The sequence below is a fragment of the Mixophyes fleayi genome, chromosome 12 (genome assembly GCF_038048845.1).
Source record: "Mixophyes fleayi isolate aMixFle1 chromosome 12, aMixFle1.hap1, whole genome shotgun sequence".
NCBI lineage: Eukaryota > Metazoa > Chordata > Amphibia > Anura > Limnodynastidae > Mixophyes > Mixophyes fleayi.
Window position 1 is genome coordinate 78,175,489 of NC_134413.1, and position 15,058 is coordinate 78,190,546.

At 43.3% G+C, this 15,058-nt stretch overlaps 2 protein-coding genes across 4 annotated transcripts in view; one reads left to right on the forward strand and one right to left on the reverse strand.

The window, feature by feature from the left end:
- The window catches only part of PRUNE1 (prune exopolyphosphatase 1), a 260,920-nt gene that overhangs the window by 55,469 nt on the left and 190,393 nt on the right, over positions 1 to 15,058 (reverse strand). The window lies entirely within an intron of this gene.
- On the forward strand, positions 920 to 14,612 carry MINDY1 (MINDY lysine 48 deubiquitinase 1). Of its 2 annotated transcripts, none has more exons than XM_075192767.1 (10): positions 920 to 1,076; positions 5,343 to 6,582; positions 7,621 to 7,678; positions 8,700 to 8,764; positions 9,261 to 9,419; positions 9,684 to 9,786; positions 10,165 to 10,307; positions 10,659 to 10,844; positions 10,923 to 11,084; positions 12,384 to 14,612. In XM_075192767.1, exons 2-10 carry the CDS (start codon positions 5,986 to 5,988, stop codon positions 12,462 to 12,464), a joined length of 1,554 nt encoding a protein of 517 aa, XP_075048868.1. In that variant the 5' UTR covers positions 920 to 1,076; positions 5,343 to 5,985; the 3' UTR covers positions 12,465 to 14,612. The 2 variants fall into 2 exon arrangements, with proteins under 2 accessions (XP_075048868.1, XP_075048869.1); XM_075192768.1 differs by having other exon boundaries at positions 921 to 1,076; positions 10,659 to 10,835.

The window sequence follows — 15,058 nt, forward strand, 5'->3', positions numbered from 1 at the left end:
CAAGTGCATTCAGATAAATCTTATTTTTGTGTATTTGGCTGGGAACCACATGAACGTCACAGTGATGTTTTGTTAACATTTGTGTTTTACGTGTATTATTTTTAATTTTATTCGGTGGTGCTGTATAAATAAAGCTTAAAAATAACAATATCCCATATCATATCTCTAAATAAATAATTTTTTGCACATTTATAACACATTTATGTTCGATTAAATAATAGCGTTGTCGATATTTATTTTTGTAGTGAAATATTAATATTTGGATGGAATTATCCATGAAAAGGGTCCTGGCAAACTCCAAGGGGTTTATTTACTAAACTGTGGGTTTGAAAAAGTGCCTATAGCACCCAATCAGAGTCTAGCTGTCATTTTGTAGAATGTACTAAATAAATGATAACTAGAATCTGATTGGTTGCTATAGGTAATAACTCCACTTTTTCAAACCCGCAGTTTAGTAAATCTAGCCCCAAGAGTGGACACTCAGAAAGATGTTGGCTTATTCCAACCTGCCAGGCTGCATTGGCACAATCACCAACATTTATATACATTTTCTAAGGAGACAATGGTGCATTTGCATTCACTGATCCATCTAAATTCAGTTATCTTGACACAATAATGTTCAAAATTGATCCTCCCAGTAAAAAGCCAGCAGACTGGGAAAGGAGCCCTTTAGGGTGCAGCCCCCATAAATGCACATCCAGTATGCAGATTATATATTTATCTGGAACTGCATGGATGCACCTAAACTATCATCCCAGGAGGGAATGTCACACCAGCTTGGTAATAACACTGATACAGCCTATTACTGATGACCACAGACTGTATTAGACATGAGTCAGTGCAGGGTGTGAGCTTGTGTACAGAATCACATGACTGCACTGACTCCTCCCGGCCAGTAGGGGCCGCTGCAGGGTGAGAGCGCTGCACATCCGGGCACCCAGGCTCCCATCTAGCTGGCAGCTGACAGACCTTTGTTGATTGCAGCCTAGAAAATAACTTTACCCGGATAAACACAGGACCCGGCCAGGAGCGGAGCCACAGGGGCCCCTGACAGCGAGGGAGTGGCCCCAGCACAGGTACTGACCTCCTGCAGGTCTACACTGTGTGTTATATCTTATTATATAGTGTCTATTATATCCCCATCCTGTATAATATATATATATATATATATATATATATATATATACTGTATACATTACCCCCAGCACAGGTACCAGCCTCTTATCCCCATCCTGTATATTATTATATATACTATATACATTACCCCCAGCACAGGTACAAGCCTCTTATCCCCACCCTGTATATTATTATATATACTATATACATTACCTCCAGCACAGGTACCAGCCTCTTATCCCCACCCTGTATATTATTATATATACTATATACATTACCCCCAGCACAGGTACCAGCCCCTTATCCCCACCCTGTATATTATTATATATACTATATACATTACCCCCAGCACAGGTACCAGCCTCTTATCCCCACCCTGTATATTATTATATATACTATATACATTACCCCCAGCACAGGTACCAGCCTCTTATCCCTTTCCTGTATATTATTATATATACTATATACATTACCCCCAGCACAGATACCAGCTTCTTATCCCGATCCTGTATGTTATTATATATACTATATACATTACCCCCAGCACATGTACCAGCCTCTTATCCCCATCCTGTATATTATTATATATATTATATACACTACCCCAGCACAGGTACCAGCCTCTTATCCCCATCCTGTATATTATTATATATATTATATACACTACCCCAGCACAGGTACCAGCCTCTTATCCCCATCCTGTATATTATTATATATACTATATACATTACCCCCAGCACAGGTACCAGCCTCTTATCCCCATCCTGTATATTATTATATATACTATATACATTACCCCCAGCACAGGTACCAGCCTCTTATCCCCATCCTGTATATTATTATATATACTATATACACTACCCCCAGCACAGGTACCAGCCTCTTATCCCCATCCTGTATATTATTATATATACTATATACATTACCCCCAGCACAGGTACCAGCCTCTTATCCCTTTCCTGTTTATTATTATATATACTATGTACATTACCCCCAGCACAGGTACCAGCCTCTTATCCCTTTCCTGTTTATTATTATATATACTATGTACATTACCCCCAGCACAGGTACCAGCCTCTTATCCCCATCCTGTATATTATTATATATACTATATACATTACCCCCAGCACAGGTACCAGCCTCTTATCCCCATCCTGTATATTATTATATATACTATATACATTACCCCCAGCACAGGTACAAGCCTCTTATCCCCATCCTGTATATTATTATATATACTATATACATTACCCCCAGCACAGGTACCAGCCTCTTATCCCCACCCTGTATATTATTATATATACTATATACATTACCCCCAGCACAGGTACCAGCCTCTTATCCCCATCCTGTATATTATTATGTATACTATATACACTACCCCCAGCACAGGTACCAGCCTCTTATCCCCATCCTGTATATTATTATATATACTATGTACATTACTCCCAGCACAGGTACCAGACTCTTATCCCCATCCTGTATATTATTATATATACACTATATACACTACCCCCAGCACAGGTACCAGCCTCTTATCCCCATCCTGTATATTATTACATGAGGGTTATAATATTATAGTACGGAATGGCCTCAGCATCATAAGTGTCATTTGACAATGGTTGTGGTTTATATTCTCACCATGTCTCTTCATTCCTACCGCAAAACCGTTTCTTCTCTATAAAGTGCATGCCTATTAGATTGCAAGCTCATTGGATCAGGGCCATCTTACCATTTCTTATATATAGTCATAGCTCATTACCACCCACCAATTTGTGGGTCACGCTGACACTTGATACCTTACTACGTGTGGAAAATGTACCTGTAGTTGGATAGTTCCAGGGCCATTATCAGGCTCTTTGATGGAGGTTAGGTAACGTCTGACACATCGGGAGCTCCTGTGACTACAGCAATAATTATGTTATTATTGCCATGAATTATGCCCCGTCACTGTGCTCAGACTGTGTTATGTAAGTCCTACGTGCAGGTTACTTTATGAAGTAACCTCTTGTATAGGACCAATACACTTGGGGTAAAGGCTGATGTAGTACAGAGGTCGGCTGCTTGTGACTCTCCACTTGTGGGACTATAAGTCACAGGATGTCCTCACAGCCAGAGGCAATCTGTGTCTCCCCAGATGTTATGGGACTAAAAGTCCCAGCAAGTCGAACCAGCCTCAAAGTAGATTTTCGTGCCGGATCAGGCTTAGTCTGTTTTGGATATATATACACTAATCGGCCACAACATTCAAACCACTGACAAGTGAAGTGAATAACATTTTTATCTGGTTACAATGGCACCTGTCAAAGGCTGGGATATATTATTCAGCAAGTGAACAGTCAGCTCTTGAAGTTGATTTGTAGGAAGCAGGCCAAATTGTGATGGCTAGATGACTGGGTCAGAGCATCTCCAAAATGACAGGTCTTGTGGGGTGTTCCTGGTATGCAGGGGTTAGTACCTACAAAAAGTGTTCCAAGGAAGGACACTTGGTGAACGGGCAACAGGGTCATGGGCGCCCAAGGCTCATTGATGCGCAGGCTAGCCCGTCTGGTCCAGTCCCACAGAAGAGCTACTGTAGCATAAATTGCTGCAAAAGTTATTGCTGGCTATGATAGAAAGGTGACAGTACATCTCAGTTTGCTGCGTAGCCACAGATCGATCAGAGTACTTATTGTGACCCCCTGTCCACCACTGAAAGTGCCTACAGTGGGCACGTGAGCTCCAGAACTCAACCATGGAGCAGTGGAAGAAGGTGGCCTGGTCTGACGAATTAAGGTTTTTTACATCGCGTGTGCGGCCGGTTGCGTGTGCGTCGTTTACCTGGTGAAAAGATGGCACCAGGATGCACTATGGGAAGAAAGCCAGCAGACACAGTGTGATGTTCTGCTGGGAATCCTTGGGTTCTGGCATTCATGTTACTGTTACTCTGACACATACCACCAACTGCATTGTTGCAGACCAAGTACACCCCATCATGGCAACGGTATTCCCTGATAGCAGTGACCTCTTTCAGCAGGATAATGCGCTCTGCCACACTGCAAACATTGTTCAGGAATGGTTTGAGTACCATGACAAAGAGTTCAAGGTGTTGACTTGGCCTCCAAATTCCCCAGATCCCAATCCGATCAAAGCATCTGTGGGATGTGCTGGAAATACAAGTCCGAGCCATGGAGGTCCCACCTCGCAACTTACAGGACTTAAAGGATCCGCTGCTAACGTCTTGGTGCCAGATACCACAGGATACCTTTATAGGTCTTGTGGAGTCCATGCCTTGACGAGTCAGAGCTGTTTTGGAGGCAGGAGGGGGACCTACACAATATTAGGCAGGTGGTTAAAATGCTGTGGCTAAGTGATGTGTGTGTATGTGATATATATATATATATATATATATATCTCTTTAATTTGGACTTGTTTGACATTGCTCTGTGCCCTACTGGCCATTACCTTATAATACAGTGTTTGCTATCAGCCACTTCCCACTCCCAGAAACCATTGTTTGTTTTCCAGCTAAGACTTTTTCTTATATGTGTTTCCATTCCATTCCAAACTCTAGCTAAAAGTACTTTTTATTACCATCGATTTGTTTATATTGGAGGAGGGTGGAAGGGAGAGAACAGGCCTTCTACGGTGCGTGTGTAAACAATCTCTCCGGTCTCCCACAGATGGGTTTGACCAAATATAAAACACTAGATTGTCACATTTATTTTCCTGCAAACAACACAGATCCAGCAAGATAAATGTACGGGTCGGTCTCCCTTTAAGCTGCTTGTGTAAAGTCAGTGCTGGTTGTGCAATTCGAGATTGCTACACACCTCTGCCTGTACTGTAATCAGACAGAGATGGTTGCATGCAATGCTGAAGGTACGTACTTTTGCTAAAGCCTGCCATAATTTAACACCAATCCTTTGTGTACCCCAATATAAAGTGGAGCTTTCACCCCCTACATTGGTGGTATTCGTTTTCCAGTTCAGTTTAACCGGAAAACTAGTCAGAAGTTGTTGGTTACCCACTGCCATATTTCTTAGAACGTCGTCCCATATAAGTGGTCACTGATTTGGTTTGAAAAGTTAGCTTAGTCCTCTCTTAGAGACCTTCTCAGAGCTCCCAGACAGATAGGCTTGGTTCCACGTTATAGTATAGTAGGATAATCATTGTACGAGTATAGTGTGTCTGAAAGACCCCTTATAAGAGGATTCGTAATAATAATTTATTTCTCCACTCTGCAGGAACTTCAGGGCACTTCGATTTTAAACGTCCGTCTTTCCACAACGCAAGATTAGTCCATCAGTGCTAAAAGTTACAAGTGTTCCCGGCAGGAAAAGAGCAGATGGGATCTACTTTGGCTAAAGAAAATGCATTTTATAATCTATTTTTTGTATTTTTCCAAATCCCTACAGTGATCTCCCACTTTCGAAAAAATTAATTTATCTTTAATTTAAGTGTCTTGCTGCCATTTATCGATTACAAATTGGTTACTTTTTAATGTTTTTCTCTAATGGTATTTATGTTTTGAGCCCCTACTGACTGCAGTGTGTAAATATAACACACAAAGCAACCAGAATCTCCTTTATTATTTCACCCTAAATTATAAACCATTAAACCGGGGAGGGTATTCTGCCCCCCGGTACTCGGTGTCATTTAAGATTGTTGTAGAAAACTGTTATTAAATTTAAAATATTACCCAACATTGATCTGGGGCATTTTTTTGAAGAGTAAATTAAAAATATATTTATATCTTTTTTGTGACGTTAGACTTTTCTGGTCGGTTTATTTTTGTTTCGACTTTATATAACTTTTATGTATAGAGAATTTCTAAGTAGCCAGAGGCTTTAACAAGACGTGTCTGTGTAACTGAGTACTGCTGGACTAATGGAACCCACGATAAACGAATGCAAAATGGATCAGGGGGAAGAAGTTAGTGCCGTCTCCTCGCAGCCAGACAAACTTGTGGCGCCCGAAACTGCGAATGCCGAGGATGCGGACCAGAAAATGATGGAAACGGATTCCGAGAGCCAGGAGAAGTCCTGCGATATGGAGTCTGATACCACCACGGGGAGGAGTCCGGAGACGTCCGATCAGGGCTCTAGCATCGACAGCCGGCCTAGCGACTCGCAGTCCGACAAAGAAGCGGAGGACAGCACCTCGCACTCCGTCACGGACTCCGGCAAAGTTAACGAATGCTCCACGTCGTCCGAGCAGGCCGAGAGCAGCCAGCCTTCGGAAGACAACGCCGCAACGGAAAACCCCTCGCTTCAGAACCTGCTATCTTCCAGCTCTAGCGTCAGCCCTTGCGAAGAGGCGTCGGAAGCTGGAGCGTCCAAATCGCCGGAAGAGGCTGTGGAGGCGGACTACTACTTTGTGAAGTGGATAAACTGGAAAGGAGAGAGGACGCCAGTCATCACCCAGAGCGAGAACGGTCCGTGCCCTTTGCTGGCCATCATGAACATCCTCTTTCTGCGCTGGAAGGTACGTGCATGTCAAGTGAAAGATTGGGATATTTTGAATGTTCTTTTCAGTTATGTTTTGGGGAAACTGTTAAATCGGTCAACTTTGCTAACCTTGGTTCAAGTGCAAATCAGCAATTAACAGGAAACCGATCAACGACTATTGTCAAAATATTATGTTTAGTTCTTCAATATAAGTAACATTTTAAATATTAGCTACTTAGTTGTTGATGCACAATTTTGCATTTGCGGACAGAATATCGTCAAAGTTCTGTTGTTGGGTTGTTACACCTAATTTTTAAGATGCACTGTTTATATAGGGTCGCTAAACTAATGGTGTCAAGCAACTAACAGGAGCCAGCTAGGTTGAAGCTGTCTGCTTATACGTTACACTGTGAAGACCATTGTCTTGTATAAAGTGTGAACATATGGGTGAGGTCACTATACACAGAGTTTATATATTCCATGTGTCATTTTGGAATTCCTCTTGATGAGCGGTAAAGCCAGTTTGTCTATAGTCTCAATGTTTACATTCAGCAGATATGTGTGAGACTCGTTTTGAACCTGATTTTAAGCTGGGAACACACTTATACATTCTTACTTCAGATGTGATTTCTATAACGATTTTACCCACAACTGAAAGTCCCGATGATCATGTCGATCCATGTGTACACACCTACGGGATTTACCTTCAGATCTGTGATCTTCATCTCTAATAACCATCTGCAGAAAAGACCCTGACTCTGCACACTCTACAGATATCTGCTTACACTGCTGGTCCTGAGTGCGTACACACTGCCACATTTACCCAAGATCATTCCATCGCTGATGGTGATTTTTGGGAAGTTTATTAAACCAAATCAACAGATAGGTTGTGCTTTGGTACGATAATACACGATTGTGGGAGCGTACACATTTCTGCAATATCGGACCAAACGGTGGTGAATAGTGTCATCTGCACGATCGTTGCAGAGATGTGTACCCAGCTTAACATTTTAGAAATGCTTTGAATATAAGCTGACTATTGGTGCTAGTGATCACCTGCGTCTTATAATTACAGGTAAAACTCCCACCCCAGAAGGAAGTGATCACATCGGAGGAGCTGATGGCCCATCTCGGTAAGACACTGGTGTAGAGCGAATAATTCTTTCTAATAGTCATTTTTTTTTTTTTTTTTTTTTTTTTTTTTGTCATGCATTATATCATCGTTTCACTTTTATTGCATGGCTAGAATCACACGCTTCAAAGAAATAATTCAACTAAATTAAAATGTTTCTATATTTTCGGATCATATTGGGGATCGATTCAAACATCTGTATTTAATCTATTGATTGATTTACCGTGTCTGACCAGCTTTAGTCTTCATTGCCCCCTTCCCCCTACTCCCCCTTCCCCATATCCGCATTTAGACCAGCGGGGAGCACTGACCAGGAGCAAGCTATGTCTGCACGTAGTTAGCAAGGATCACGCTCCTGAGGCTCCTCTGTGTTGCTTCAGTGGATAGTAAGAATAGCCGGACTCCGAAGCCACCTGACGTTGCCAAAATAAACCTCCCTGTAATGTCGCGCTTCCTGAGCTCTCGATAAGAAAAGAATACACGGACTACCTCCTAATAAACAGAGTGCAGGAAACTTCCCTGCTGGGCGACAGGATCGTTCCCCCTGTACTAAAACCACCTCTTAGTCAAACAGTCTGTACAAATCCCAGCAAAAGAAACCAGATCTGGTATTGTTCTGTATCCAGCGCCCGTTATGTTCTCTGCCAGGCTGCCAAGGATTGGTCATTGTGAAAAATGAGTTATTCTGTCCGGTGATCACTTCAGTACACCTTTCCCACGTGTTGTCCTTCTATACCCCTTCACTTGCCTATTCTTTTCTGTTTTATTTTTTTTCTTTTGATAACTATTTCTTGACTTTATGCAAAATGTTATAATGTTCCAGCATCCTGTAGTGCTTAGATTATAGTGACTTCAGAAGTCACTTGTGGCCATGTGCCTTAATATGACCACAGGACACATTGGTGACTTATTAGTATTCTATGTAACAAACGGGTGTGTCTTGTATAAGATAAGCTATTCATACAGCTTACCAGAAGTGTTATCTTTTTCTTATGGATGGATTTTCTCCCGTTTCTGTACAGGAGATTGCATATTGTCTATCCAACCGCAGGAAAACTCTGAAGCCCTCCAGCTAAACTTCCAGCAGGTAAGTAGCTGTAAACGTGGAATAAAACTCCCCATACTCCATGGATTGTCTTTTTATCTTATGCAAATAGTATATACAAAACTTGAGACAAGATTTATGTTTTATTTAGCATTTGCAACTCCTGTATACCAGTGGGGGATAGGAGACAGATTCAGCAGCATTCCGGTAGTGTAAAAAGAAAGCTTTAGCTTTGTAAAGAGGAAAGAAAGGGATAATTCCAGCAGTTGTATCTGCTTCTTGGCCCAGTGCTGTACGCAAATCCTTCATTGATGTCTCAGGGGCTCTTGCTGGTTGTATTGTGTGCAATATAGTGTCTGGCTAAAGTCGGTTAGAAGGCATGAAGCAGAGAAGCTGCAAGTATTGCTCAAACACAACCTATGGCTAAATCAAATGCTTTATACTTGTCACTCTTTGGCATGGCTGCAGTTTGTCCTAAAATGGCCACCATAGCGACATATTGTGAACGTTCTCTTCTATATTTCTCTCGTACTTGCAGAATGTCAACGATGCTATGACCATACTGCCCAAGCTCTCTACAGGACTGGATGTGAACGTGCGATTCACAGGTGTGTCCGACTTCGAGTACACCCCGGAGTGCATCGTATTTGACCTTCTCAACATCCCACTGTACCACGGATGGCTGGTGGATCCTCAGGTATGACTGTCGTAACCCTAGCTTGACGGACATGGTCAATACAGAGACGTGTCACTATGCTTGTACAGGAGAGAATGCCTGCTTGCAAGGATGTTTCTCTAGTGGACATAGATGCGTCGGGTAATAGACTGCCCTCTAGGTGAAATCCTACCCACAGAAAACGCCTCTAGAGCGCTGTGCGCCCTTTACACTGCCTGCTGTCCAGGTGGGTTTTTTTCGCACCACTCTTATTCATTTTGGTTCTACATTTTGTCTCTTCCGCAGAGTGCCGAGACTGTCGAAGCTGTTGGAAAACTGAGCTATAACCAACTGGTGGAAAAAATTATAACCTGCAAGCACTCCAGTGACCCCAATCTGGTCACCGAAGGTAAAACGCTTTTACTGGTAAATGTTCATATTACAGTCTATTAACAGCACCTCATTTCCCACACAAAACTCAATTCAGTTTTGGTGGGAGCTCACGAGTTGTGTTAACATTCACCGTTTCATGTGCCATCCGGTGTGACTGTCCCCAACTACCGCTTTCCTATCAAAGTAGTATAGCAGACATAAGAGTTATCTTAAATGGCTTTGGAAAGCAGTGATCTCTACGGGGTCTCCCCTGAATTTTAGGCAAGCTGCAGGAACGGAGCCGAGATATATTTTGAATTCCTTTTTGTATAGAAAATGTTGTCGTTGACTGTGTAGGATCGTTCATTCACTGTATGCAATCAATCGCCTGTCATCTTCTGTCTGTATCTCGCAGGCCTCTTGGCGGAACAGTTCCTGGAATCCTCCGCCACGCAGCTGACCTATCACGGGCTGTGCGAACTGATGGCCGCTGTCAAGGAGGGGGAGCTTAACGTCTTCTTTCGGAACAATCACTTTAGCACGCTTATAAAGCACAAGGTTCGGCTCCGTTCTCCCTAACCTCTGTCACATAACCAGATGTATATATGTTATATATAGTACCATGATAGTCCTACACTTGCACCTATGCTCTAAACATCAAGGAAACATGCACACTACGGAGGCTTACATGGGACAAAAATAACCCATTACAGTCTGACTAAACAAGATTAGGAAAAGAATAGAAGAAATATGCATGTAGTCTTTTTGTATAATCTATCCTCCACGCATTTCTACGGTATTTTGAAACAACACAAGCAGCGGAGGGCGGGAGCTAGGCTCTGAAGGCAGCACTTGATTGAACAGGGATGATGGGTTTTATAAATATACTATTGGTTCATCTCTCTCCAGGGCCACCTGTACCTGCTGGTCACCGACCAGGGCTTCCTGCAGGAGGAAAAGGTGATCTGGGAGAGCCTGCATAATGTGGATGGGGACAGCTGTTTCTGCGACTCCGACTTCCACCTGACCCAGCACCTGGAGAAGGACGCCTCTTTCAGCAGCCCCCAGCAGCTGCAGCAGCGACAGGTGGATCAGGTGGGGAGCCGGGCCGCGCGCGTGTGAGAACCCACCGATACAGCGTCCTTACAGGCTGACGTCTTTGTTCTCCCGCAGGATTACATGATCGCTCTGTCTCTGCAACAACAGCAACAAGGGCCCCTGCCGATGAGTGACCTCGAGCTGGCGCAACAACTGCAGCAGGAGGAGTATCAGCAGCAGCAGCAACAACAACAGCAGCAGCCTCCAGCCCAGGCCCCCCCACAGTCGCCCCAGCAGGTAAAGCATCTCCCAGTCTATCCGTACTGTACAGAACTAGCGTATACCTGCCGCCCGGCAGGCAGGGGTGTCTGCGGCTCCGTTCAACAAACATACTATGCTGAAATCTCTTCTCCTTCTCCAAATCCTGTTGGGCAAGACCAGCATAGTTACGTGCCTAAGAACATGTACAGAACCTCCTATTTCCTAAGCTGTCCACTTGGTGGTGCTGTTTTGATGCAGTCTGTGAATGGTACATGTTTGGTCTTTGGCAAAACGATTTGTAGCTTCATTGTGGGCATGTGAAAAAAATAAAAATAAAATAATGACCGTACGCATGTAAGGTCGTCCAGGACCTTTTTTGGTACTTTGTGTGACTAGGATAGGAAGGAAAGGTAGGCGGCACTTGCTTCTGTTTAGTGTGATCTAATCCGTTGCATTGTGTAAGGCATTACATAGGTGCCCAGAAATAGCTGAAGCGTAAGGAAAAAATCTCCCACTAATCTACAGGAGAGATTGAGTCAGCATAGTGTGTGTAATCTTGCTGCTTACAGTGTAAATATCGTACACAAATCACTGACAGAGGCGCAGTGGCTCTCCTTCATTCCTGCCCCTCTCCGTCACCACCTGCTAGCTGCGCTAAACTTATACGCGTCAGTCCGCTCGTACAGAGAGTTTGTTCATTCAGAACATTAATCGGTCAGACTGTTGTGGTGGACAAGATTGGTACATTGTGTGATTTTGTAAACTCAAAATTGTTTTGAAACAATAGTTAGATCCACATTTCTGTACTTTTTGTTTCTCCGTGAACCACTTGAATTGGAACGATGGAGTTGTTAATAGATTCATTAAATGATAAAAATTGGTCACCTGATCATCCGGCGGTCCTGTCGTTGACCTAAAAATGAATAAGTCCATGCGCGTGTGGCCAGGGTTACGTTCCCAGGAATTGTGAGACTTATTACATGGATTTTAACAGATTTTAGAGGCTTTATTTTGCCCCCGGTGAGGTCCAAGGTGTCCTCTAGGGAACATAGGGGACCGTTTTTAGATGTAAACACAGGGATCATTAGCTGTTTACTTGTTCTAGTAAAAATGGATCAGTATTTATGCCTGCGACCGTCTGTCTGACTCATTGTTTTGCTGATACAGATGTGTGATAAGTCGCAGGCTTACATCAAAATGTACATTGTTTATTCCTCCTTTCTGTTTTTAGCACCGTAAGCTGAAATAAACACTCATGAGGCTGTAGAAAAACAATGTGCTGTTATGTGTCCTCTTTGGTAAAAATAATTGTACGTTTTTTGTGTTTTGCTCCAGGCGAGGCCTCAGACTTCGGGACGTCCGCCCTCCGAACGCAGGCCGCGGCAGAAGCAGGATTCGGACTGCGTCCTCCTATAGCCCTGTACGCTGGGCGATGGAATCCAGGGTATGTCCACCAGGGGGCGCCGCACAGACCCTCCCCCTACTCCCACTCTACGGCAGATGCTTTGAATCGGCCCTATCCTATGCTGAGTTTCTACAAGTCTCCGGGTCCTTGTTTTTTTCTTCTAAGCACTTACAGCGTGTGACTCTTCCTTGTAATATAAACCCAATAACGGGGGCGGGGGGGGAGATTCTCAACACTAATCTACCCCTCCCCCCCTCTCTGGCTTTCTTGTCTCTTTTTTGGCTTTTTGTATCAGTACAGTAACTATTTTAAAGGGCCATTTCTAAGCTCTTTAAAAATAATTGATTAGGCTGAAAACAAAAGTTCTATAACTGATTCTAAAGCGGGGTCCAATCACTCATTCACAGCCATGATGACGTCAAAATTTAAAGGGCTACAGTTTTTTTTGTTTCTTTTTTACTTCTCACGGTTTACTATTCTGTTACTCGGTGGTAGAGGTCGGACAGATGAATAGTAAAAGTCATTTTGGTTAATAGACGTGTGAAAGTGATATTAGATCGCTACCTCTTTTAAATGTTTTGTCCCATTTTTCTTTTTCTTTGAATTTATTCATTGTTACATCCGTCAGTATTCCTGTCCAGGTTAGATATCCGTGACGTCTGAGGTGGGAGCTTCAGGATTATAAAATGACATGTAATAAAGGGTGTACATATGGGGCTGCTGTTTAATTAATACATTGTATTTCAATTCCTAATAATATAATGGACAGAGCATACTACATGGAGTTCAAGGCACGTTACAGGGAAAGCGCTGAGCGTGGGGGGGGGGGGGGGGGCGTAAGTCTGTTCCGTTTAAAAGAGCGGCCCATCCCCGAGCCAAATCGCTGGATGGCTAACATCCTAAAATTGTAGGAAGACGCTACTATCTGGTGTAGTATTAAAAGGAAGACAAGGGGACCATGCTGTCTAAATTTTAAGCCTCTTTAAAGTGCACCAAAGTATCGGGGAGATGGGCTGTTTTTGTGGGTCCAGCAACGTTAATGAATATGCAGCCTATCGGGTCAAAAGGAACTAGTGACGTCACCGAGGTAGCCATTTTGTCGGCATAAGTGCACGCAGCCTATCAAATCACTGCCAGCTTAGTACCTCACGGGTGTGGTTATGGAGTGATATCGTTATTGCCCTGTGAAGGGTGTAGTCCTAATATTGTCTCCAGCCACACAGTGGCTGTCTCCGTTACGGGTGTAGAATCCACATATATGGGGCATTAGTCAAAATGAAGGCTAAGGGATTAGGCTTGGGGTATGATCATATTACATATACCATTATTATTCGATACAGTGTTTAATTATGATTTGTATGGAATAATTACTTTTTCCCATTGTAAAGAGGGATGGGACGGACCACCTTCGTTAGTGCTCCCACCCACAAATGAACATGCACCATTATTCCTCCCAGGGGGTTGTACGTTGAGTGTATGATCTGCTATAAGCAAGTGTCCATCAATGACCCGAACGTCCACCATCATCTACCGTATCGTCCATGTCCCTTCGTATCTTCCTTAAATGCTGAAAATCCTGCCGCTGTTATGGATGTACCAGGATTTTATTGTTATTTTGGACCAATTTTTTTTTCTCTTGTGATAGAAGCCACTTTTCCCAAGTGTCCTTTTGAACAAACTGCTAGTTGTGGAGGCAGATTGGACTTTTTTTCCCCATTATTAAACCACGTGAATTTGCTGCAGGTTTTGAAACAGAAGCCAAACGCTGACCTGTCCGGGTTGAACTGTGGCAGATCCGTGCCTGCTGGCGTTTCTGAGTGTTGGGTAGATACGATCACTTTGTACAGATTAGGGACCATCTGCAATTTCCCATCAGTGACACAAGGATTTTTTTTTTTTTTTTGTTCTTCTTAACTCTAAATAATTTGACGACTGTCTGCGTCCAACTTGCGCGACCAGTCCTTGGTCAGCTACAAAGACGTCGCCCAAGGGTCTTACTCTCTCTCCCTAATGTCACGCACTTTATTTAGGATAGCATGACCACCATTCTCTCCGATCAGCCCTCTCCCGTCTGTCCACAGGGCAGACACTGTGAGCAGATTTTGCACCGTGTAGAGATGATCCTATAGGTAAATCACAATAAACTTCTTTACACCCCAGCATTGTCTTGTTGTCTTCTTACTGTGTCAATACAGAAACAGGTTCATTCGTCCAGTATATTGTTACTTAAGCAGCTGCTATAAGGGCCGTTATGTATTCAGTTAGACTGATACGGTAAAGGAGAACCAGGTAAGGGTAAATGAAATCTGGCACCGTGTGGGGAAAAGTGGTTTGTTCAGAAGTGAATTTAATCCAAAACACACATCATTCATTGAGCGGGATCCCATTATTTACCTACAAACACCTCAGTCAGCCAAAACTTGGCACGTCCGTTGTCTCTTCATATCGCCTGGAGATCCCGGCTTTCTTCTACATCATCACCCGTGCTACGTTCCTACATGTCACAGGTATGTAGCGTATGGCTCTACAGTGACTGAGGAACCACAAGTCCCAGCATGCCTTACCCGTATTTCCCAATGTTTCAGATGGCCAATGAGGGAAGGTT